Here is a 26,538-nt window from a genome sequence, read left to right as displayed (position 1 = left end):
TATATATATATATATATATATACACGGATGCCGTGGCATCAAGCAGATGAGAGGCTATCATTCCCCCTGGATGGGACGCCAGTACAAAGCAGGTTAACTCCCCAGCTGAGGTCGGTATCCATTTACAGCTGGGTGAACTGAGGCAGTGTAATTGTCATCTGATGTCGTTGACAGGAAACAGAAGGTTTGACCACATGACACCCATTTTGGGCACCTCTTCACTGGTTTTCTGTTCCTGTGAGATCAGATTTTAAGGTTCTGTTACTAACCTATTAAAAATTTTTCACAGACTGGCACCTCCCTACTTAGCTGACCTAATGAAACCCTACGTACCAGCCCGGGCTCTGCGTTCTCAGGGTGCAGGACTACTTTGTGTCCCTGGGTGAATAAAAACTCTGTGGGTCACAGAGCTTTCTCTTATCATGCACCTGCTTTGTGGAATGATCTCCCTGCATCAATAAAACAGTCAGATTCTGTAGAGATTTTCAAGTACAGACTTATTTTCCCTTTCGTATGGCTAGCATTTTGGCATAGTATGTTACTATGCTTTTTACCCTTTTAAATTCATTTTATTAGTAAACAGAGCATGCCATGGCCTCAACTTTGTCTAAATTCTGGGTCTTTTAGTGAAGCTTAGGGCTATTGGCCAGGGAACACCTTAGTATTTTTTCTGTCTTTCTTGTTGCTTAATGCTGACAAATTATACTGTGTTTGTTGTCTTTCTGTTGCCTGATTCTGTTTTTCTCTCTGTTTGAGGTGCGGCTTCCATCCAGAGCTGGGAGTGGGTGTCTTCTTCTGCAGGCCTCCCATCCTGTGCACCGGTATGGACTCCCAAACTTTCCTGTATATTTGTATTGTAAATTGTGTCAGTAGCATGGCCCAATGGTAAATGGACTGCATTTATATAGCGCTTTTCCATCTGCATCAGACACTCAAAGCACTTTACAAGTAATGCCTCACATTCACCCCGATGTCAGGTGCTGCCATACAAGGTGCTCACTACACACCGGGAGCAATAGGGGATTAAAGACCTTGCCCAAGGGCCCTTAGATTTCCAGTCAGGCTGGGATTTGAACCAAGGATCTTCTGGTCTCAAGCCCAATGCCTTAACCACTAGACCATCACCTTCGCAAGCAGATGGTCACCCCTTTGAATCTGGTCTGCTTGAGGTTTCTTCCTCAAATCATCAGAGGGAGCTTTTCCTTACCACTGTCGCCTGTGTGCTTGCTCTAGGGGATGGTAAGGTTAGACCTTACTTGTGTAAAGTGCCTTGAGACAACTTTGTTGTGATTTGTCGCTATGTAAACGAAAATAAATTGAACTGAATTAAGTGTCTGGTCCACAAACATGTAACATGAGTGTGATTTGAACCCAAGTCTACATAGTGGCAGGAAAGCTCTTTATCCATTCAGCTACCTGCTCTACACTCTGGATCATGATCATGTGACTGCCCATGACACCAAAAACTTTTGTGCTTCCTCACAATGAGGTCCCGAGGCTAAATACCACATTTTGTTTTGATATATCAAAGTGTTGCTGAGATATGACCTCGCTTCCTATTCATTGGCTTCACCACCACCAGGAAAAAGACATGCTGTGGAGGGGAGCAGAGATCAATCACTAATGATTAAATGTAGAGTGGTGCATACAGAGCAAAAAGAGAAAGAAACACTCAGTGCATCATGGGAACCCCCCAGCAGTCTAAGTCTATAGCAGCATAACTAAGGGATGGTTCAGGGTCACCTGATCCAGCCCTAACTATAAGCTTTAGCAAAAAGGAAAGTTTTAAGCCTAATCTTAAAAGTAGAGAGGGTGTCTGTCTCCCTGATCTGAATTGGGAGCTGGTTCCACAGGAGAGGAGCCTGAAAGCTGAAGGCTCTGCCTCCCATTCTACTCTTACAAACCCTAGGAGCTACAAGTAAGCCTGCAGTCTGAGAGCGAAGCGCTCTATTGGGGTGATACGGTACTATGAGGTCCCTAAGATAAGATGGGACCTGATTATTCAAAACCTTATAAGTAAGAAGAAGAATTTTAAATTCTATTCTGGAATTAACAGGAAGCCAATGAAGAGAGGCCAATATAGGTGAGATATGCTCTCTCCTTCTAGTCCCTGTCAGTACTCTAGCTGCAGCATTTTGAATTAACTGAAGGCTTTTCAGGGAACGTTTAGGACAACCTGATAATAATGAATTACAATAGTCCAGCCTAGAGGAAATAAATGCATGAAGATGTGTGAATCAAAATGAAAAAACCCTCTGCCTGAGTTGCAGATTATTTACCGGAATGACTTTTTGTTATACGTCAACCGTGGCAGCTCACGTGGATCACAGGTGACCTTTAGGGCGGTCCGCTGTGGCCCAGGTGAGGCCTATGGGAGTCCGTGCATGAGTGTTTGGTGATAACTGCTAATCTGATGAATCAGCCCAATCAAATGTCAGTTGTCTCATTAGTGTCGAAGGCGATGCTTGAACCCGGAGGGCGAATAGAGTTGTTGTTTTTAACCCGATGGCTGCACAGGGCCTCACAGGAGCAGAGAGCGCACATGTCAAATTCTGTGTTTGCTTGCTTAAACTGCTCATGCTGTTCTGCCTCTTGAATCTATGCATGCATTCTGTGTGTTTGTGCGTCTGTGTGCCACCTCTACCCTGCTGGGCCGGTCTCCTGTGCCTGCTGTGCTGATAATCAGTGTGTGACGTCAGCTGGCTCAGTTCAGCAGGAACAGGGGACTCGTCTAATTTCCTCACACACATGCACAGCTGTAACTACTGTCTAATATCAACCTAAATATGCACATGCACGCTTGCAGAATGTTTGTTCTAAATGTTTTTTTGGGGGGTAACAGATGTATAACTGATGTATAAAGTTACATTATTATAAAGTTACATCATGTGCCAGCTTAGTGCATTTCCAGAGCACTGACATACAAAACATTGTAATTTATTGGGTTTTGTGATGATAAAATGTTAATAATGGATACGAACTGAAGAAAAGGATATTGAATCTACTGTATATGACTGCTTAATAAATGAAAATGAATAAAGCTGTACTCAGAAGTTGTGTTTCTGTATGTTTTTCATGATGTCATTAAAATAATAAAAAAAAATAAATCAGAGAACTTTGTGTTTTCTTGAAGAAAATTGTTTAAAAAGTAAAGTAAGGGGTGTCTCGGATTAATTAAAGCCTGATTACTTTGCATGCTTACAGCTCAATGTAATTTAACAAAGATAAAACCATGTGATAGTACAACCAAAACAAAACTGTGTTCACGCAATGTATCTACTGAATTTAATTTTTAATGTTTTGCACTTTTACCTGAAAATTATTTGACATTTTCTTTTTTTTTCAACAAGTTAATGTGCGACACTCTTATCACATTTCATATTAAAAGGGTTTTTTTTTGTGTGTTACTTCTCATTGTTGAGGCTTCAGGGGAAAAAAATGTAACACAGAGGCTTTAACCAAAAAATGACATCAGAAAACCTTTGTATGTGTAGTTCCTCTTCTCTGGCTGTGTTTCTGAGAATTACAGCGTAGGCCTCAACTGCAATCAAACTTTGCACACTTTAACGGCACGAGGTCTCCCATCACTGACTTCAACTGCTAAGGATAAAATAAAATACTGAATTCAAAAACTGTTTGCACAATGTGCCAATACTGTGCGACATAATAATAATAGCTTCATTAATTAAATGGAGACAGCTGCAAACACATTTAGAGTGGAATGAGTTTAACTTTACTCTGCAGAAGGCATCAATTTTTTAATCTTTACCTGTGTATAAATGCAAAGTCATCTGTATAGGCTTCCCAGTATACATACACATTGACCTTTGACCTCTTATGTACACATTTCAGCCTACCACTACTCCCTACACCGGTAACTGTAACAATGTAGATGAGTAGTGTGAAGAAGCAATAACTCAAAAACAATAAATGCCATCATCTTGTAACTGATCATATTAAAAGAGCAGATAATTAGCATGAACCCATTAGATGGAGGTTGTCTTCTAATGCACAAGAGGAATTAAAAAAAAAAGTTTTGCTTATGTAGTATCTCATAGATGTATCTGCCACCTGCTGGATGGGACCTGCCTTCATGTGAGTATTGGCTAACAGGTTAGCAACCGCTAGGAGAAAGACGATGCGTATATGTGGCCAAATATGGCACAAACTATAAAACAAACAGGAAAGTAAAACCAATATTGAAGAATGGACAGAATGCATGGCTGGGGACAACACCAAGGGTTTTCCTCAGAACTGTAAATTACTGATGGGAAACTCCAAGCAGTGGTCCCTGATGTTTCAAAACCTCTGCAACATCTGTGTTTCAAGCGTTGTTCCGGAGTGTGTATCAAATGGAATGCTGTGCTAAATGGGGCCTGATAACACCACCAACTATTTTGAAACAAATGTTCACCAACTGCTGGACAGTGGCACCTGCTGGATGGTTCAGGAATTTGAACCCAAGTCGTGTTATGAAGCGAGTGGAGAGTACGATAACCAGCACATATGATTCCTGCTTCACACATGGTGACAGCTGAAAGGACCTGACGGTAAGGGAAAAGAAATGCTATAGTAATCATGCTAACTGCAGAATTTGAACTTTAGATGTCATGACTGGAACAAAAAAGTTGTGACAACCACAAATCTGCACACAAATCCATAGTAAAAACTTATTTTATTTTATTTATATCTGCTCTGTTGCATTTACGAGGTCTGTCAATAAAGTATAGGTCCTTTTTATTTTTTTCAAAAACTATATGGATTTCATTCATATGTTTTTACGTCAGACATGCTTGAACCCTCGTGCGCATGTGTGAGTTTTTCCACGCCTGTCGGTGACGTCATTCGCCTTTGAGCACTCCTTGTGGGAGGAGTCGTCCAGCCCCTCATCGGAATTCCTTTGTCTGAGAAGTTGCTGAGAGACTGGCGCTTTGTTTGATCAAAATTTTTTCTAAACCTGTGAGACACATCGAAGTGGACACGGTTCGAAAAAATTAAGCTGGTTTTCGGTGAACATTTTAACGGCTGATGAGAGATTTTGAGGCGATACTGTCGCTTTAAGGACTTCCCACGGAGCGAGACGTCGTGCAGCACTCCCAGGCGCCGTCGTCAGCCTGTTTCAAGCTGAAAACCTCCACATTTCAGGCTCTATTGATCCAGGACGTCGTGAGAGAACAGAGAAGTTTCAGAAGAAGTCGGTTTCAGCATTTTATCCGGATATTCCACTGTTAAAGGAGATTTTTTTTAATGAAAGACGTGCGGGCAGATTGCAGTGTCGGCTCGCAGCCGCTGCGACGCTCCGTCACAGGAAAAACACCTCTGTTGGAAGCCTTAAGGACAAGTTGGAACATGTCCAGCTGTTAAACAATTTCTCATATACTCACTCCACTGAAAGCCATCAAATGCCGCCTGGATTTTACAAATGGTTATCAACACGGAGGTGTTTTTCCTGTGCCGCCGCACCACGCCGGCTGCGTCCCGACGCGCGGACCCGTCCGCACGTCTTTCATTAAAAAAATCTCCTTTAACAGTGGAATATCCGGATAAAATGCTGAAACCGACTTCTTCTGAAACTTCTCTGTTCTCTCACGACGTCCTGGATCAATAGAGCCTGAAATGTGGAGGTTTTCAGCTTGAAACAGGCTGACGACGGCGCCTGGGAGTGCTGCACGACGTCTCGCTCTGTGGGAAGTCCTTAAAGTGACAGTATCGCCTCAAAATCTCTCATCAGCCGTTAAAATTTTCACCGAAAACCAGCTTAATTTTTCGAACCATGTCCACTTCGATGTGTCTCACAGGTTTAGAAAAAATTTTGATCAAACAAAGCGCCAGTCTCTCAGCAACTTCTCAGACAAAGGAATTCCGACGAGGGGCTGGACGACTCCTCCCACAAGGAGTGCTCACAGGCGAATGATGTCACCGACAGGCGTGGAAAAACTCACACATGCGCACGAGGGTTCAAGCATGTCTGACGTAAAAACATATGAATGAAATCCATATAGTTTTTGAAAAAAATAAAAAGGACCTATACTTTATTGACAGCCCTCGTACATGTTGGTGTCCAAGAAGCCCAGAATCCATAAAACATATTAAAATTCTTTTGTCTAAAGGGCTAAAAATAAATTTGGATAGAGGGCCAAGGGCCAAAAATAAATGTTGCGTGTGAATTAGATATATTACATTATAATTAAATATATCACATTTTAGAGAAAATTAACATGCTAAATCTAAAATGAAATTTCAAAATAAAATGACAAAACACCCCTCGTCTAGGGAGCAATGTGAGCGGATCCAGTGAGTTGGGGATGGCGGAGGATTACCTTCGCCTCCAGATCAGGTGATCCTCCACTCATATTGCTCCCCAGACAAGGGGTGTTTTGTTTTTATACCTCAGCTGGTTACCGTATTTTTTCAAAAATGATATGTTAAACAAGATTGGGGATCCATGTGTGGAACTATTGTCCTTCCGCCACAAAGATGGCCGAAGGAAAGTAGTTCGACACAAAGTGGATCCGCGAACAGTGGATCCGGGTACTGGCTCCACTAGTAAACCCGTGGATCCACATCCGACTGATATCACAGGTATAATAAAAACACTAGTCTTTAATCTGCTTAACACTAATTTATTAATTTGCAGACACCTTGTCGATTACTACGGCGGCACTAAGCATGATATGGCTCACAGGCACAAATTTGGATGGACCTGAGCTACAGACCAACTCCTGATCTCCAACACGTGTGAGGAAACCTGTCAGCGCACATTATTTTTATTTTCTGGTCACCATGGAAATCAGCAGTAACACAGTCATTAAGCCACAATTATAACAAATATGATTAAAAAAAGACACAGCAGTTAGCAGACATATGAATGTTTTGTCCCTGCTCGTCAGTTACTATAGTAACAGGTACACATGGCCGGCATCAGCGTCAGCCAGCTGCATCAGGACATGGCGGTTCAACGACTTCCTGTTTCTGACAAAGCAACAGAAGGCAGCGCGCGTGCCCTCCCCGCTGTCCTCTTATCTTCTCCCGTCCATTTATCCAAGCCCTTACCCGCCTTTCAGTTATTTATTGCTCCTTTGTTTCCCCTTCTGCACCTGAACGTTTATCTTTTCTGTGCCCCGCTCTGTAAATTTTTATTTTTCCTCTGTCGTCATGCCCACGCACTTGTGTTCCCTCACCTGCTGCTACCTCTACACGTCAGCAAATAGGCGTTCCCTTGGTAACATAACAGGTAAACAGAGGTGGCGATAAAGAGGCAGGACACTCCTCTGTAACAGGACGACTCAGCCACACAAAAAACACACATTCACAAAATGGGATTCAGAATGCAGTCTATTTTTACTTTTTTAATATTTTTATTTTCATTTATATAGCATCAAATCACAAGAGTTGCCTCAAGGTGCTTTACACAAGTAAGGTCTAACCTTACCAAACCCCCAGAGCAGCAGTGGTAAGGGAAAAACTCCGTCTGAGGAAGAAACCTCAAGCAGACCAGACTCGCAGAGGTGACCCTCTGCTTGGGCCATGCCACAGATACAAATTACAGAACAAATTACAGTCAGGTCCATAAGTATTTGGATAGTGGCGTTTGTGTTATTTTGTCTGTGTGCACCACCACAATCACAATTCACCCTATTGACGTTACAAATCCCGCAAAACTTCGGAGAGGCCGCCGCGCTGCGAGATTTCAGTAACATTGAGAACTGCATTGATACGCTCTGATCATGCTGCACTTTAACCGCTGCACACGGACAACAGCATTAACATTGCACCATAAAACTATTTTTATATTGTGCCTAAAACTCCTGTGAATATATTCTCTGGGTTTTTAGACGCTGTTATTGCGTTTGTTTTATGTAAACGTGAGAACCACAGGCTGTCTCTGTTATTTTCAATAGGAGCTACTGTGAGCTACAATCGCTTCCTGATCATGTCGTTCTGGGAGAAAATGAAGTTTGCTCTTTAACGTCTTGATTATTGTTCTTTACAACACTGTTTGTCCTCTTTGTTCCAGACTAATATATATGTCTGAAATTCGGTTTGCGTTTATTAAATTCCACGCAGATTAAACGTAACAGACACGGATTATTTGTTATAATTGTTTTAGCAAGTTTTCAGGGTATCATGCAGCAGTCTCTTATTAACGTGACGAAAAGCATAAAAAAATTACATTTTTGTAGTATAATGTTCATTTACAATTGTCAAGTGGATTCTCTATGTTGTTTGACTGCAGCGACTCTCTGGCGCGCAAGGGATTATGGGATACGTCAATAGGGCAAATAGAGGCAAACCATAACTAATCAATAAACAGGTACAGTGGAGACTTAACTTTAATTCAAGGGCAGTATTGCACTAACTAGGATTTACACTCATTAAAAGTGCTCCTTATATTTAGTTTGTAAAGTTACTTTTGGTCTAAATTGTTTCATTTTAACCGTCACTCTCCAAACATGCGCGGCCCTGACTGTAAATATGGAAATGAGTTTTGTACCTTTTTTTTTTCCATCCGCTCACAGCAGATCCACACCCACCCTGCAGCTGTGCTTTGGGTCAGCTCTGCCTGCCCCGGTCTTTTCCTTTTTCAATTTTTGTCCTCTTTGTCTGGCTCTTTGGTTTTCATTATTAAAAAAAAAAAGCCGCCAATCTGGCCAGAAGCGGCCATAATTACCATTCTGACTGCTGTGGCCCTGCACATAGCACAGTACGCTGATTGTTCCACAGAGGAGGAGGGAGCAAACACTGTCTGCTCTGTGCAGATGCCACACAATGTTATCATAGCGTGACTGCAGCTCTCTCTCACACACACACACACACACACACACACACACACACACACACACACACACACACACACACACTTCAGCCCTCTGTCATCTTTCTAGAAATCACACAACAAACACTTCCTTGAGGCTTAAAAATCTATATACTGCTGCCTTTTTCAAACTTACAACCGTCGAGCCCTGGGTAAACACGCTCGTGCAGTGCTGCCAACGGAAAATGATAGGACTGAATGGAAAAGTAGCATATATAGAGAGAAACGCCCAACTTAAGCATAAGCAAGACATACTACTGAGGTTTTGGGAGAGTTGAGCTTAACCCAGGTCCAATTCTACCTTTCCATCATTATCCAAAAAGCAGAAAAGGTCACCATTCCCTCTTAGAAAATAAAAACAGTGACAACTTGAATAAAACAAACAGGCTCCAGTCAGCATGTGACTACAGACACACAAACACATTTGGTTAACTCCTCCCATTTCCATCTCCAAAGCTGCACAGTGACTGCAAATTAAGAATATGGGAACAGCACTCATCCCAGGAAACGTCCACTCCCATAATAGCAGACTGATGTATTGCAACGGGAACTGTCTCAGTCATCGTTACTTGATTATGTGGTTGATTCTGCTGACAGCAGAAAGGAAAGGAACTGAGACTCCGCCTACACTGTGTGAGCTCTGCCTGAGTGGGTGAAACCTGAACATGAGCCAGTAACACACACGTACGTACACACACACCAACATGTGATGCTCTTACTAACCCTGAGGGGTTCCTCGGGAGAGGTGCAGCTTAGCTAAAATTGCCATAACAATTGTTCAGTTTGTGATAAAAGCATGAAATTTGGCACACATATTCTAAATTAAGCAATGTTTATTTTCAGATATGGAGCCATCCTGGAGCTGACCTCTAATGAGCTACAGGGGTCAATATTTAAAAATGCTACAGTCATGTTGAACACCATACCACATTATTTGTCTGATCATACAGATTCCAAAAAGGTATAGTTTGGACTATCTATGACTGAATGTTCTGGAGTTAAGGGGTAAAAACAGCAAAAATGGTAAAGGTCAGTTTCAGTTTGTACAGGGGTCAAAAATTAAAGTTGCTCCAATTTTGGTAAAAGATTATGCAAATTATTGGTTGAGTTAGTAGCATTTTAAAAAGGAATAGTTTCCACCACCTGTCATGCTTAGTTATGTTACGGGGTAACATATGCCACATGTCATAGAATCCAATGGACGTCGACCTTTTTTGACCTTTACTTTGGAGACCAAGCGTTCTACATAGTCAAAATTATTCTATTTATTAATCCTATTCACTCAACCAATAATTTGCATCACATTTTACCAAAATTGGGGCAACTTCATCTTTTCACTCCTGTACAAACTGAAACCGACTTTTGTCACCATTTTGCTCTTAAATAACTCCAGAGCATTCAGTCATAGATAGTCTGAACTATACCTTTTTGGAATCCTTATGATTACACAAATAGTGTAGTATAGTTTTCAACATGATTAGAGCATTTTTACATTTGACCCCTGTGTAATTAATTCTTTATTGACCCCTGTAGAGGTCAGCTCCAGGATGTCTCCATATCTGAAAATAAACAGTTAATTTAGAATATGTGTACCAAATTTCATGCTTTTATCACAAACTGAATGATTGTTTTGGTTATCTGCTGCACTAGAAGCAGCAATGGCAAAAACACCAACAACCAAAAAGACAAGTTCTTGGGTAGCATTCACCAATGCTTCAGAAGTGGACAAACGCATAATGAAACAGAGACTGACCAAAGACATTGTAATCCACAATGAAAAGACAACATGAGGAAACCATTGTGCATTTTTTTTTTAAATTTATCATTGTAAAATCTGTTGTATTCATGATCTAAAGTCTCACTGAAAAAGAAGAATCATTTTTTTTACATTTGTACTGAGCTCACAGCAACATTTTCCTTCCTAACTAGGAGGAAGGTAGCTATAGAGTTGGGTGAGTATTTTTTTTTTTTTTTTTTTTTTACTTTTGCCTCCATGTACCACCATAATGGAGCTGGAATGAAATGATCAAGATCTGCTTGTAGTGTTGACTTTCAGCTTTTACCATTTAGTCATTTGTATGCACAATCACTTCAATTTTTAGAGGCGAGAAGTAACTGGACAGAGCAAATATTACTATTTTTTTCCAAACAATTTTTACAGGCAGTTTTCTTTAAGCAAGTCAGAGGATAGATATAGAGGATGCCATCAACACACCCTGGACAACTTTGAAGTTGTTCTTGGCTTCAGTGGCTGTAATTGGAGAAACTGTGTATAGTGCAAATCTGGTTTGTTGCGTCACCACTTATACAGCTTCATAATGAAGTGGCACAGAGACGCATTTTAACACATGTAAAAAGATCAAATCTAGGCTAGAGTCTTTCTTGTAACTTCTGGCAAACTAGGTGAGATTTCACAACTTTTGAAAAATACTTGTCTGCCCCAGTTCACCATGAAGCTGTATAACTGGTGACGCAACAGCCAGAAGTTGCACTATGTACAGCTTCTACAATCAGAGCCAGAGAATCCTATCACTCCTTCAGAGTTGTGTGGGTTTCTTAGTGGCTTCCCTCACTCATCTTCTTCTCGCAGTCACTCAGTTTTTGAGAATCAACCTCTCCAGACAAACTTACCATATGGTAATATACAGTTTATATATGTTAATGATGAATGTAAATCCAAGACATATTCAGTGACTTGGACATGTTCATGTACATCCATCCTCTAACTTGTCCAAAGTTAAACGATGGCTGTGAAAGTGATGATTTGTATTAAAAATAATCTTTAGTTTGTCCAATTACTTACAGGTTTGGAAAATGTGATATTTTTGGCGAACCCTTTGTATACCAATCAAGATGCAACTGAAGCGATTTAAGTCAAAGCCAAAATTACTAAAATGGTGTCTGTCCAAATACTTATGGACCTGGCTCTAGTATGTAAGATGCAGCAAGAGTTCATATAAAACCCATCACACAACAATTAAACTTAACTTAAAAAAAAAACAAAAACTAAAATGCCCTCATCCACACACCTTAGACCCCACCGCCTTCTGAACAGTCTCTTTGGTACATGCTATAGCACACTATGGCGCTATTTCGGCCGTCTGAACACAAAGAAAACAGTACTTGTTTTAACATGTAAATATCGGTATGGAAAGCATTAAGAGGAATTTCTCACTGGTGTCTGCTGTTTACGAGCATTCCATTTCACAGCTTCAAGGTTTCACTGTAACGCTGACCTGGAAAAGTGCTCGGTCTTAATGGTGTTTTCAGCGCGAAGGTTCAGAAGATCATAAACTTAGATTTTCAAAAAGACAAAGACGGGAAGAGCCAGAGGTACAAAGCCGGTTGTGGTTTCTAACAATCATGTGAGGAGGAAAACATTTAATCTGTCTTCTTGCCAGCATTCAACTTGTCGGCGTGGAGTGCGAAGGTCTCAGCCACAATCAAAGGGAAAACTAAGGAGGCATCTGCATACACCTAGGGACAAAGAAAAGAACTTTTATTTCCCTGTTATGGACATTTTATTAATATTTTGAATTTACTGACAATTTTTCTTTATTGATTTTTTATTTTGTTTATTCATTTATTTTCATTTCATGGCAGCATGGTGGCCCCTTTAAAGAAAGTGTGCAGACACTGCCCCCTTTAGGCCAAAGGAGAACACAATGTCCATTTGTAAAGTAATATCCTTTCTTTCCCAGTTGGAGCACCAAAGCTTTTTTCATAATGCTCATCCACCTTGGCAGGGTCATGGCAAAATGAGTTTATTCCCAGAAAAAAAAAAAAAAAAAAAATTTTCTTGGAAATGAACAAGTGAGTTGCTACTCTTACACTCTTAGCAATTGATCCATGAATACTCGATCAATTACTAAGAGTGTAAGAGTAGCAACAACGATTTTTTTAGTATGTATACACACATTTTATATATTTGTTTATTTATTTATTTAAAAAATGGAAAATAGTTTGAAATTTTGCAACCTGAATGTGTGACATAACTAAAATGGATACAACTGCCAAAGGTGAGTAGAGCACTGAGAGATAACAGCAAACAGCCAGTCAGGGTCTGAACACAGGTCATGCACATACGTATTCTGTTCAAGGGCATTTGGTGATCTTCATAATGTGACCAAGTACAGCAAATCTATCACAAAATATGTGATACAACTGCACTAAAGGATAAACACTCAATATTGCTGTGATAAATATCATCACCTTGACGGGTCTGGCGTCAGTTCTAATCTTTCCCCAGGACACTGCCTCATCAGGTCGGGCCCCAGAGTCAGATCCATCAAACTCCTGACCAGTGTTTACATAAACAGAATAGTCAGCTCCATTCCTCTGGAAAGAACAGGGGTGAGACAATCATGTGTCATGACAAAAATCGAGCACAGCTGACAGATGATGCTGTAAATTGTACAAAGTCTGAATATTTTTGTTTTCAACTTTCATTTTCACCAGCTCACTGTCACATAACATCTTTTCGCACACATATAAGACTTTTCTGCACCGTCTTGAAAATGCGAAATGAAGACTATTAAATGGAGGCAGTTACCATAAGGTTAGCATTAGCTATGTGATGTTTGACCAGGCCACCTCCCAGGATGATCATTCCTGTCCGCTTGGCATAGACCGCCTGGCTGTTTATCTTCCTGATATCTGAAATCAAACCCACATTTATCACATGACCAACAAATAATCATGAAATTGCTTTGTTGATCCTTGTTCTACACCAATAACGTTGTTACCTTCGACTATGTCCAACACTAAGCCAGGATTCTTATAGGAGTGGAAGTAGAGCATGTCACCCAGAGAACCATCAGTCAGAGCAGGACTGAATACTGGAATGTCATTCTGAAACAGACACCAGCTCATCACTTAATTACAGTGTATTTATAGATGAGAACAAACTGGACGTCAGGCAGAAAGATGAAATGACTGAACAAAGCAGAATTCCTGAATGAAGTTCAGTCATTGGTGCTTTTACTCTATTGGATTCTCCAGAAGTACTGAGTCCAGTTTCATAAAGCAGTCTATTCTTGTTTAGTCAACTCACGTAGTTGACTCATTTTTTGATGTTAGTTGTTGCAGAAATGCTTAGTCGGCAAAAGTTTTGCATTAGCAGACTGAAGTTTTTAGCCTGGTACAGAGGAGGCTAATTTTATTTTAGTTGACAAAACTTCAGTGCCTTACCTCAAAAAAGGCAGCTATTATGTACCATCACTTGATGAAGGAGGGAGGAAGGAAGGAGAGACTTGCGGCAGGAGCGGGTGTTCCATTGGAGATGTTTAAAGATGTCGAGGTTGGGAGCGCTTCTCCTCCGCTGTGGCGGACTCGGTCGTGTTTGTAGGAGACGGACCAAGCCGGAAGTAAACAAAACTGTTACGCAACGGAGGCGTTTCTTGGCAATGGCACTCGGCAGGCTGCCATGACCATGAAAATCGTGGAGTAATGTAAGATGGCTCATCTACAAGTTTAGCTGTCGATGCGAAACAGAGATTAGACAATGTTGTGTCGCTAACCTTAGGCCTGGTTCACACGGCAGGATAATTAGGCCGATATCGGACCCGATCTTCCCCTTCCGACAATCTTAATGAGGCCCCAACAATTGTGATGATGCTAAAGATAATCTTATCAAATATTCTTGCCACGTGTGGTGTGTTAAGAGCAGTGGTGGGCACACTTCCGATAACAGATAATTATCGAAGATAATGTTTTCATTATCGGATTATCTTTTTAGATAAATTTAAAAACCATCATCAGACTAATTATTTTCCGACAAATTACCGTCCGATAACGTACTAAACTAAGCTGAACAGTGAAAAACATTTTCAAAACTGTTAAAGCTGGTGAGACCTACCTGTTAAAAGTTTATTAATAGGCATGTTGTTCTACCCTCTGTAAACAGAAACCACTCTATCGTCTGTAAGCAAAGGAGAACTGGTGACCAAAAAAAAAAAGTCATTTCCTTTAACACCATACTAATATAATCACAATGTCACCGTATCATCCAGAGGCATACATGTTTAACTTATGGTTCAAATTTTAACCACTCATTTTAGACAAGTTATCTAAAATTATTGTCATGTTGAAGTTTATAAAGTGAAAATATCAGATATATGTTTTCATTTTAAAGTAATGTGCTAATTTTTAAGGTTTTGTGAGCACACGCTGTGCCAGGCAGCAATGCATTATGGGTAGCATAAGGTAATCTCAGATGTTCACGACAGGACAAATGCATTTCAGACACTCTGTTCAGGGTCCACAGATAACAGCATTAAACTCTAGTGCCTAAAACTCTCGTGAATATATTCTCTGGGTTTATAGACAGTGTATATGCGTTTGTTAAATTCCACGCATCTTAAATGTAGCAGACACGGATTATCTGGAATTTTGTTTGACATTTTTTCAAGGCAGCTACTGCCATCTACTGGCCAGGAGTGTTCATGGCAGTATTAAACGTCTGCGTACCTGGCTGCTCTCAAAGTGTTGGTATTGTCCATTGTCCAGGCGCAAACTGAAAGGGTAAGATATACAGTTTTACAAATACCCGACAACGTGTGTACATGGCCTTATGTCTGTGAAAGGCACTATATAAATACATTTACTTACTTACTAATATTGAGTGCACGTTTTACAACATCATAAAAGTTTTAAAACATGCAATTGCGATGACACTTCCAGGGCTCCGTAAAAATGCGTGTTTTTACAAATAAAAATGGAATATTTTACAAAAGCACATTTATCTTTAAACCAACACGACACACGTCACATTAACGTGTTGGTTTACATAATGGATTACTGAACCAATCACTGTTTAGCACTTTTACCCAGAATGCTTTGCGGTCTGTGTTTGTTACAAAACCTCAGAATTAGTGCCTTATTCAACATTAAAAGATATATGTTATATTTTAACTTTGTACAAATGACAGAATTGACATTAATGGAGTTATTCTATCAGTATTTTCAAAAAAACCATAAGTTAGTATGACTTTATTTTTCAAGACCTCCGCCTGACCGGAGTGTTGAAATTGATAGGGAGCTGGCCTTATGACTGCTCTTGGTGTGCCTTTGTGGTGGGAGCGCTGTTGTAAACAAGAGCTTCCAGCAGGGGCAGAATGTTGAAAGAAAAATGATTATGATTAGTAAAGAGTTGATTTCATGGGTGCTCTCAGGATTTGGTTATTCCTTAGGTCTTTTACCGCTTTTGATGCTTTCAAAAGCGATCGTGTTAAAAATCAATTTCAGCTATTTAGTAACTGCAAATGTCCCATAGACAACGATTATCTGTAACTTCCGATACATTTTTGGGTGGTTTATCGGTTATCTTTATCAAAGATAACTTTTCAGTTATCTTATTATCTGTTATCGAAGTTAATTTTTTGGTTATCTGTGCCCACCACTGGTTAAGAGCGCTCCAATCTGCTCGGAAGGACATCAGGAGCCCTCCGATCGCAAATCGGGGATATTCAACATGTTGGATTTTTTTGGCCTGATATCGCAGCGTGTGTTGTGTTCCTCCGACCACAAACAAATATGTTGAATGTGACGTGCAGCCAATCAGAAAGCGAGGTGACGGACGTACGGAGCAGAAAATAAAATCAAAACAGCTGTTCTCACTTACCAGAAAGTCCGGTGGTTGCACTGTATCCACTCCTTTAAAGAACGCCTTTTCTTTTTCTTTTTGTATTGTTTTTTCCTTCTGTTTTAAATAGTCCACAAAGTATCTCCGTTTGTCTACACTGAAGTCACATTTAATCTCGAGAGATTTTGCAAGATTTCCTGTCTGAGCTGGGAATGTTCGTGTGTGAAATCTGTTCGTGTGTGATGGTGTTTTTACCGTATGGCTGAACACCCCACACTGTACGACCAAACCTGTGAGAGCTATGATTTTTTATCTTACGTGTGTGGTCTCTCAGGTTTTGGAAACCTAAAGATAATTTTAAAATCCTGTCGTATGAACCAGGCTTTAGTTGACTGAGTAAGCTTAGTAGACTAGATTAGACTGCTTTATGAAACCTGGCCCTGATCACACTAACTGGCTTTTCAACATGGTTAAACCTATACACAGCGTCGTCACATGTATCATTTATGCAGCTGATAACAGCCTTACCATGAAGTCCTACAAATGGGCTTGTGATGGCATTTGATTCTGCAGACTTTGGATTTTTACATTACTGCAAACATTAAGTATTATACAAGTTCAAGTTGTAACTTCACCATATAAAGAGGGGTACAGCCTCCTTAAGTTACGCTCATTTGGTTTATAGGTCTTGTCGCTGTTTGCATGTGGCTCCATCTACAGTGGCCTTCAACACACAATTCAAATCAAATCAAATCATTGCAGTCTCAAGATTTTTAAGACAAATTCACCTCACAACCTTCTCAAGAGTTATGACAGTACTGAGCTTGACCTACTTTTTCCAATGTCAAATCAGGGTGGATTCAAATGCCCTTTGAGTGCCCAAATACCGTACTTCTAAATCACCAATTTGTTAGGAGCCATGAGGACCTTCAGCAGATTTTTTCCCCCACATTTTTCTAGTATAACCTCTCTTTTTTAATTGCCCATTCAACTTTCAGCTGATGACTCCTAACAAGTACTCTGTTTACCTTGTAGGCCCAGTAGTAGACAGAGTCAGGGTTATTGATCTCCTTTCCAAGCCTATGGATCATTTTCGATGGAGTCCAACAAATGCCCTTGAAAAAAAAGATTAAAATTCTCAATGTATAAAACAAAAATAGGAAAGTCAGGTTACAAAAAAAAAAAAAAAAAACATATTAGCACACTGACAGATGATATTCTAATTACACAAAGAGGGCTGGAGGAGTAATTATTTTTTCATTGCTTGCTAGTGACTAAGCAGACTAAAGCTGTCTGTAAATGCCCAATTGTGGTTTCCTTTTCAACAGAGAAACATGGATTTAAAAAAGCAAATGAACGTGATCAAACTTGGCTATAAGGTTTGTAGATGTGGATTTCTTTCTTTTTGCATACGGAGCTGTGCCACGTTCTATAACAGGTACAGAGACACTGGTGCGAAATTGGGTTTGGTGACTTGCTATATAGTGGGGGAAATAAGTATTTGATCCACTGTCAATTTTGCAGGTTTTTCCACCTACAAAGAATGGAGAGGTCTGTATTTTTTTATCGTAGGTACACTTCAACTGTGAGAGACAGAATCAAAAAAAAAAAAAATCCAGAAAAATCACATGGCATGATTTTTAAATGATTAATTTGCATTTTATTGCATGAAATAAATATTTGATCCCCTAGAAAAACACACCTTAATATTTGGTACAGAAACCATTTGTTTGCAATTACAGAGGTCAGACGTTTCCTGTAGTTTTTCACCAGGTTTTCACACACCGCAGCAGGGATTTTGGTCCACTCCTCCATACAGATCTTCTCTAGATCTTTCAGGTTTGGAGTTTCAGCTCCCTTCAAAGATTTTCTATTGAGTTCAGGTCTGGAGACTGGCCAGGCCACTCCAGGACCTTGAAATGCTTCTTACAGAGCCCCTCCTTAGTTGCCTTGGCTGTGTGTTTGGGGTCATTGTCATGCTGGAAGACCCAGCCATGACCCATCTTCAATGCTCTTACTGAGGGAAGGAGGGTGTTTGCCAAAATCTCACAATGCATGACCCCATCCATCCTCCCTTCAATACGGTGCAGTCGTCCTGTCCCCTTTGCAGAAGAGCACCCCCAGAGCATGATGTTTCCACCTCCATGCTTCACAGTTGGGATGGTTTTCTTGGGGTTGTTCTCATCCTCTAAACAGGGCAAGTGTAGTTGATTCCAAAAAGCTCTATTTTGGTCTCATCTGACCACATGACCTTCTCCCATGCCTCCTCTGGATCATCCAGATGGTCACTGGTGAACTTCGAACGGGCCTGGACATGTGCTGGCTTGAGCAGGGGGACCTTGCTGCCCTGCAGGATTTTAAACCATGACAGCATCATGTGTTACTAATGTAATCTTTGTGACTGTGGTCCCAGCTCTCTTCAGGTCATTGACCAGGTCCTCCTGTGTAATTCTGAGCTTTCTCAGAATCATCCTTACCCCACAAAGTGAGACCTTTCATGGAATCCCAGACCGAGGGAGATTGACAGTCATCTTGTGTTTCTTCCACTTTCTAATAAATAATCATAACAGTTGTTGTCTTGTACCAAGCTGCTTGCCTGTTGTCCTGTAGTCCATCCCAGCCTTGTGCAGATCTACAATTTTGTCCCTGGTGTCCTTAGACAGCTCTTTGGTCTTGGCTATGGTGGACAGGTTGGATTGTGATTGATTGAATGTGTGAAGAGGTGTCTTTTATACAGGTAACAAGTTCAACAGATGCAATTAATAGAGGTAAAGAGTGCAGAATAAGAGGGCTTCTTAAAGAAAAATTAACAGGTCTGTGTGAGCCAGAATTCTTGCTGATTGGTAGGTGTTCAAATACTTATTTCATGCAATAAAATGCAAATTAATTATTTAAAAATCATGCAATGTGATTTTCTGGATTTTCTTTTTAGAGTCTGTCTCTCGCAGTCGAACTGTACCTACAATAAAAATGACCTACCTCTCCATTCTTTGTAGGTGGAAAAACCTGGAAAATTGACAGTGGATCAAATACTTATTTCCCCCACTGCATTGCCACGGACAACATGAACTCTAGTTGAGTGAGTAGCCACAGTCCATCATATGGAGGAATGGACATTCTTAATCAAAGTGCTGCAGATGGACCATTTTCACAATTAACACACCACTGGTGCTGCTTCTGGAGAGCTACACGAGGATCACATGGTGTTTCGAAAAAGCTGTCTACCACAAATGGTGAACTTGCCCTGCGGTGTTTTGGGTGCCGAGAGCTTTTCCTTCTAATAATTGCTAAGTTATAATGTGAGGAGTCAATGCCAATAATACTGTGTATGATACGTTTTAACAGGGGAGGTGACGGTCTAGTGGTTAAAGCATTGGGCTCAGTTCAAATCCCAGGCTGACCAGAAAATCACCAAGAGCCATTGGGCAAGGTCCTTAATCCCCTAGTTGCTCCCGGTGTGTAGTGGGCGCCTTGTATGGCAGCAGCCTGACATCGGGGTGAATGTGAGGCACTGATGTATAAAGTGCTTTAAGCATCTGATGCAGATGGAAAAGTGCTATATAAATGCAGTCCATTTACCATAACACAACCATACCTGACATAAAATAAACAACAAAAAAAAAAATCATAATTGATTTAAACAATATGAAATCTGACAACACATTTAAAATTTCTGGCCACATCATTCAGCCTTACATATAGACCTACTTCTGTGTTCTGCTCCAACAGCATCTGGTCCAGAATGGGTATCAGCCAGTCCTCAAACTTACAGTAGTTATCATTGGGCACCAACAAATTTCCTATCCTGCAACCAGCAAAGAAGTGTGAAGGGGAATTTAGAGGGATGAAGGGACATAAAATTCTTATCTACTGTTAACTTCAAAGACATGTACTGCAGTGCAGATGGCCGTCACGCCACACCATTATGTCCTTTATGATTATGTACAGCAACTCATTTTAATGTCTGAGCCCAAAATATAAAAGTACTGTACACATTACTGACAACCACTTTCAAAACAAACAAACCCAACAGTCTCACATCAAAATCAAAGCACTTTATTACATTCTCCTCTGCACGATCTACTGTAAACAACAGAATATGTGCTTGAGGTGGAAAAAACCTGATCAGTCATACGTAAAGGATTACTCCTCTGAAGACTGCTTCAAACGTCAACAAGCTGATTTTAATAATACACTAGAATGAGCAAAAGCCTGCAGCGATGAGGAAAGGCTTGTCCACTTTATGGTTTAGAAAATGGTTGCTAGTAATATAATATGTATATGTTACTATATATTTTGTGTCAAACATCAAAATAACCAGTATGACCATTAAAGCTCAGGGTGAATCCAAATAAAAGCAGTTTTCATTCAATTAATTTTGAAACCCAAAACAAGAAGTCCAGTCTCTTGCTGATGTTTATGGTGTTTAAGAGGAGCATGAGCAGTACCCAACCTGTTGATGCCTTTTAGACGGAGCTCCTTGCCAGGCAGATTAAAGTCTCCCAAGTAGGTATGAGCCAGACACTTGATCAGATCCTCCTCTATGCCTCCAGCTGTGGTGACGATCACATCCACCTAATGCCGAATAAGCTCAGGTTAGAACGGCTTTTTAATGAACATCTTTTATTTGATTCAGACATAAATTTACATATACTCAATTGACCTCAACTGCACGTACTCTATTTGATCAAACAATGCATGTTAGGTCTACTTTTTTTTTTTTTTTTTTTACACATTTAGGCATTTAAAATGAAGAGTTAAAAGATTTTTCTGATTTACTATGTTAGATGAAGAGTGCGACTGCTCAAAGGCCTCTAAATTTTGAGTTTAAGTAACCTGAGAACTAAATGGACACAACATACGTCACTTAAAAGGCCTTTCTCTTGGCTTTCAGATGGATCATGTGGAAAAATCCATGCAGCAGTTTTTTTTCCTCCCCAAACAACTTTCAAGATATTGACTGGCGTTCATAAATTTGCTGTCATGTGCACTAGTAAATACCACCTCAGGTTTTTTTTGTAATCGGTAATCCAACAGGGTTCAAATACATGCAAAAATGATGAATATATTGAGCATATTTCCAGGCTTGTGGCACTCCAAGGAAATGATGTTGAACTTGCAATAGAGGCATCATGTAAATTCATTGCTCTACTACAATTCCACAGTGATCTTCATCTGTTTAGATCTAAATTATCCCAGAAGTGTACCACTCTTGCTGAGATGCCTCCATACAAAGATAGCTTCAAATGTTTTGAGATGCATGTGGCAAGTGAAAGTTTGGATAAATACACATGTAGCCAAGCCTAATCTGGGATCAACGCTTGATTATGAATGGAAGAAGGATGAACGGGGGGAATCACTGCCTTGCCCATGTGCACCGTCGCTATATTATTCCCATATACTGTTTCCTTATATCTTAATTGCCCTTCAGGGATTAATAAAGTTCTCTGTATTTCTATCTTCATCTTTTTTTAATACACATGCAAAGTTTGACTCTATACAGACTTTACATTATTTAGGAAGAAGGCTCAAATTAACAGCCAGGACTTAAAACTTTTATCCCAGTGGTCCATCAGAACCTCAGCATCAAAACTAAGGAAGTGATCATTTTGTTGGAGGCCTCGGATAGAAATGCAATATCATTAATCTTTAAGACGGCGCTATAATCACCACAACCTGCAAGGTTTTTGGAGAAAGCAATGACCATAGTCCAAATGGACAACAGAAATGATAGCTCAGCCTTTGTTATGGTGATCAACTGTAAACTTCTACCTTTTCTAAATCCAATTTTTTACTCAAGGTGTGTGTAAATTTGTATCTTCGTCTCTAGACCTTCAACGAATTTCAATGAAATCACTTCATGTCTTTTTAAGATCTGCTGAAAAACAATGAAAACTACTTCCTTGTGCAATGCTAAAAAAAAGGGTTGTTTTAAATTTGTTTGGTAAAATAACTCACCTAGTACAATTCAGTCCAGTGGAAAAAAAAAAAAAAAAAAAATCATCTATTTATACAGTTAATTGTGTCTATGTGTAGTACAGCATGTACCATTCTGTGTTCTGCAAGATAACGGATGCTCTCTCTGATCCCGGAGCTGATGAGGTTGGAGGTGTAACCCAGGAAGATGGTGCAACCTGATTTGCAGGAGGAATTATCAAATTCTTTCTGTTCTTTCCCTTCGTTTTCCTCCGCCGGCTCGAGCCTCTTCTCAATCTGACAGATGAAAATGAAAAGTAGCACAAGTGAACATCCTAGATAGATTGATTATGGGTACCAATTAAATTTTGCATAAAACAGCTACAAATTGTTATTTGTGGAGAACACACAATCAACACCAGCAATCAAGCAATTTACACACAGGAAAATATGTCCATCTTAAAGATGTACGAACTCCCATCCATGAAAAGCATTTCCAGCTCTGAAATGTAGGGTTCTAATAGATAAAGGTGAGGACCAGTTAAGTGCCTATTTCTGGCCACACAAACATCTTTTAACATGCACAATGACCATAACATTAAACAAAGGCAGGCAGGCCACTAAAGTTGCTGGTGAAGCCTAAGCAAATCATAGGGTCCTGATAGCAAAGAAGGCTACTGTTGCTGACTGACAATACAGGTTGGTAAACCCACTGGTCGATTAATGTGGTGATATAATTTATATAAAATTATCCACATTTTGCTTGAGCTATGTCTTCTTAATAACAGAGAAGCTGATCAGAAAGAGAATGCCGCATGAATGCTGCCAATCAACTTGTTGATAAGCCATCAATGTCTCATGTTTTCTTAAACATGAGACACTGTAGTATATTTCCAGATGAAGGCGTTGGTTGCTCTCTTACCATGCGGTTGATTTCCTGGATGGCCAAACCCAAGCTGCTAGCCTGGAAGCCTGTGGTGAGGTAGGATTTTATCACTGCCTTTAGATCAACCCCCTGATTAAAGTCATAGCCTCGGATCTTTGGCATATCTTCTGGGAGGTTGCAACTAGGTTTGAGGACAGCCTCCATGGCAACAGAGGGTGCACGGTCTGCCATCTCCTTTAGAACACAAATAAAAGCAGCAGTCACTATGTGAAGAGTAGGACAAAATACATTATACTGTCTGTCCTGACCAGTCCTTCAGTCCGACATGTTAAGACGAGTCAAAGTTGTGTCGTGTGTTGGTGACCGAACAGCAATGACACATGTCAGCAATCCCATTTAACTCTTTCTTTCAGCCTGAGTAAACTCAGATGTGTCCTGTGTTGAATTTAGCCTGACTGTGTCAATATTCTGACCATGTGGCGAGTTTCTTTGTGCATGTTCCAGCATGCAGGTGCCTGAGTGCTGAGGACTCTAATAGCTGGAGAAGGCAGGACACCCATTTTTCACCTGGCTGCAGCAGATAAGATGGTTATTTTACTGATGTGGGAATGGAATGTTTGTCTGCCTGTGTGGTTGCCATCCAGAACCCAAGGCAGCACTATTTCATGCTCCCAGACTTGACATGGTTATATGAAGCCATCCTTGGTCATCAGGGCCTTATTGGCTCAGTGCTTTCTCCAAGGCTCCAAGGTGACCCATTTTCACATAACTCATAATCACTCACTCATCTTCAATCACTTAGTCCAATCAAGGGTTGTGGGGGGCTGGAGCCTATCCCAGCAGTCATAGAGCATGAGGCGGGGTACACCCAGGACAGGACCCCAGTCTGTCGCAGGGCCACAAACAGACAAACATACACAGTCACACCCACTTGCACACCTACAGACAATTTAAAGCTTCCAATCCGCCTAACCCGCATGTCTTTGGATGTGGGACCCTGAGGAAACCAACGCAAACACAAGGAGAACATGCAAAGTCCACACAGAAAGGCCACGGGAATTGAACCCACGACCTTCTCGCTGTGAGGCAACAGTGCTAACCACTAAGGCACCGTGCTGCCCATAACTCATACTGTTAAATATTAGTTTGATATTTAAACAGTATCCAAAAGCACTTTTATAACCAATATTAACTACGTATTAAATAGACTATATATCAAATATTTCTAAATGAAATATAGATGTGGCTAAAAGAAATGTTAAGGCTGGACTACTTTTGTCCCAAAGAGCTGCTTCAACCATCCAATTTTAATGTAAAGTCTTAACGCATAGAGAGGCAAACGTACCTGTTTCCGAGGAGACGTTAGAAAGTTATTAAATATCAAATAACTATTAAAAGTCAGAAAAACAGGTTAATGAAAGTTTGCATGCTAACAAACAACGCTACCTGCGACACCGGTTCCGTTCAGCGCATGCGCAAACAGACGGCTGTGGTTCTTCTTCGTCTTGCTTATTGGCGGTTGGCAACTAGCTTATAGGGAGCATTACCGCCGCCAGCTGGACTAGAGTGTAAGTCGGGAGGCTGGCTAACGTCCCTAAAATAAAATAAGAGAAAAAAATAGGTAGGAGACTTATACCCTGTGCAGTAATCCGGTATTTGATTTGATTTATTTGGCAATAAAATACGAGTACATAAAATACATACATACAAGATATAAAATTGCCGAGGATAACACAAAAAAGCATAAACACTATTTCCATTGTGGTCCTCGAGAAACAAACAAACAAACAAAAAATTAATAGTAAACAAAATCCTGATAACTATCAGCTAAAAGTTTAGACATAAAAAATTCCGTATTCTTCATACTGTCGTAAAAGTACTTGAAGCACACCCCACTAGACTCTAGCGTATCAAACAGACGGTTTTGGGTACTAAGTTTAAAAAGAAAAAAAAAAAAACACTCTCGCTGTAATCTGCATAAAAATAAACCACCCACTTGTTTCGGTTAGCCATCAAATATTTCGGCCCGGGACAAATAAACACTAGATGGGACACGGAGCTCCTTTTGGCGATATTTTCATCCGCCATTTTAGGAGAGAGACTATCAGCACAAGAGATATAACAACTGAAACTCACTTACATAAATGACATCCTTTCTAGATTAAATGAATTACCTAGTGTTAGATAATGTCTGTGCTAATTCTTTGTTTTATGTTAGCTATCAAGTATTTGTGTTATTTGTTTGGAAGTTCAGAGAAATATAAGTTACGTTTTACTTTATTATGTGTCCAAGTTTCAGACACAGGGAGATCTTCCCCTGTTGGTGAGAGCCAGTAACAAATGAGACTAAACCACATCTATTAATACCCACAACGTATAAAAAGTGTTGTATGACTCATTTTAGGGGCCTTTCACAAGATGGACATCGTCTGTGAGGGTCCCAGGCCTGGTTTCTAACATGACCTTGAATAAACTCAAAATGAGGAATACAATGGTTTGGTTTTTGGTAAGGGGCAGAATCTTACATAAAAAACAGGGTAGAAATAACCCTAGTCAACTTCAGACTTAGACTCATTTTATTGTCATTAGTAAAAAACATCACAGATGCTGTCACAGAATGAAATATTTATGCACTGCACAAATAAACAAAATCACAGAATAAAAGTCCAAGGTATGTGATAGTGATAAATTGGGTTTGAAAAAAATATCAATAACCATTCTGTGCTTGTATATACACAACATACAATAAATAAATAAAGGACACAGAATATTGCACATATGAAGATGATACAAGGATAAAGTTGCTACCAGATGCTACAGTGTATTTATATCCTACATTCTATATTGCACAGTTCTTTCTATCAATTTGTATTTAACTGTCTTGTGTGATTGGTAAAAGCTATCTCTGAATCGGTGTGTTTTGCACTTCAGGCTACTGTACTGTCTACCTGAGGGAAAACACGATTGTTATAGGGATGTGAAGTGTCCCTGATTGTCCTTCTTGCCCTGGACAAGCAGTGCTGTTCTGCCAGTTCACCAATGGTTTGGCAGTCTGGCCCTAATAATCTCTCTCGCTGCACTCACAACCTTCCCTAGTTCCTTCCTGTCTGTCCATCAATGTCAAACCTATGTTTGAAACTAATGCCGTTTGTCTATGTGAGCAACTTGCATTTACACATATTATTATCAACACATTATTTTTGTCATTACCATTTTATTATTTATTACTGGCATATATTTCAGACCTACTTACCCCTGTTTTGCCATCTGATTTTACAGACCACAATGGAAATAAGTGTTTACACATTATTGCAGTATGAAAGTAATTTAGAGCACATT

General features: G+C 40.1%; 1 protein-coding gene and 2 long non-coding RNA genes across 3 annotated transcripts in view; 1 reads left to right on the top strand and 2 right to left on the bottom strand.

Annotated features, from left to right (window-relative positions):
- The window catches only part of LOC117528336, a 29,520-nt gene extending 19,666 nt beyond the window's left edge, over window positions 1-9,854 (bottom strand). The window contains exon 1 of the long non-coding RNA XR_004565735.1: window positions 8,454-9,854. This is a non-coding gene — a long non-coding RNA (uncharacterized LOC117528336). The remainder of the gene's footprint in view (window positions 1-8,453) is intronic.
- LOC117528339 overlaps window positions 1-26,538 on the top strand; it is a 639,388-nt gene that overhangs the window by 598,692 nt on the left and 14,158 nt on the right. The gene's annotated exons all lie outside the window — the stretch shown is intronic.
- Window positions 10,565-24,689, bottom strand: LOC117528330 (deoxyhypusine synthase-like). Its single transcript, XM_034190963.1, has 10 exons — window positions 24,545-24,689; window positions 23,236-23,433; window positions 22,446-22,610; window positions 20,851-20,972; window positions 20,106-20,202; window positions 17,426-17,512; window positions 13,561-13,666; window positions 13,368-13,471; window positions 13,028-13,153; window positions 10,565-12,292 (listed from the first exon to the last, which is right to left on the bottom strand). Exons 2-10 carry the CDS (start codon window positions 23,428-23,430, stop codon window positions 12,197-12,199), a joined length of 1,098 nt encoding a protein of 365 aa, XP_034046854.1. The 5' UTR covers window positions 23,431-23,433; window positions 24,545-24,689; the 3' UTR covers window positions 10,565-12,196.

This window comes from Thalassophryne amazonica, chromosome 16, assembly GCF_902500255.1.
Source record: "Thalassophryne amazonica chromosome 16, fThaAma1.1, whole genome shotgun sequence".
Taxonomy (NCBI): domain Eukaryota; kingdom Metazoa; phylum Chordata; class Actinopteri; order Batrachoidiformes; family Batrachoididae; genus Thalassophryne; species Thalassophryne amazonica.
This window is presented reverse-complemented; position numbering and strand designations above follow the sequence as displayed.

Bases quoted from the DNA above. Each gene is read 5' to 3' on its own strand.
- LOC117528330 (XM_034190963.1), bottom strand. From the start codon at position 23,430: ATGGCAGACCGTGCACCCTCTGTTGCCATGGAGGCTGTCCTCAAACCT. The intron at 20,203-20,850 runs GTTGGGTACTGC...TGCTGGTTGCAG, and splicing joins CGTCTAAAAGGCATCAACAG to GATAGGAAATTTGTTGGTGC. The intron at 12,293-13,027 runs GTGATGATATTT...CTTTGTCCCTAG, and splicing joins CTGACGCCAGACCCGTCAAG to GTGTATGCAGATGCCTCCTT.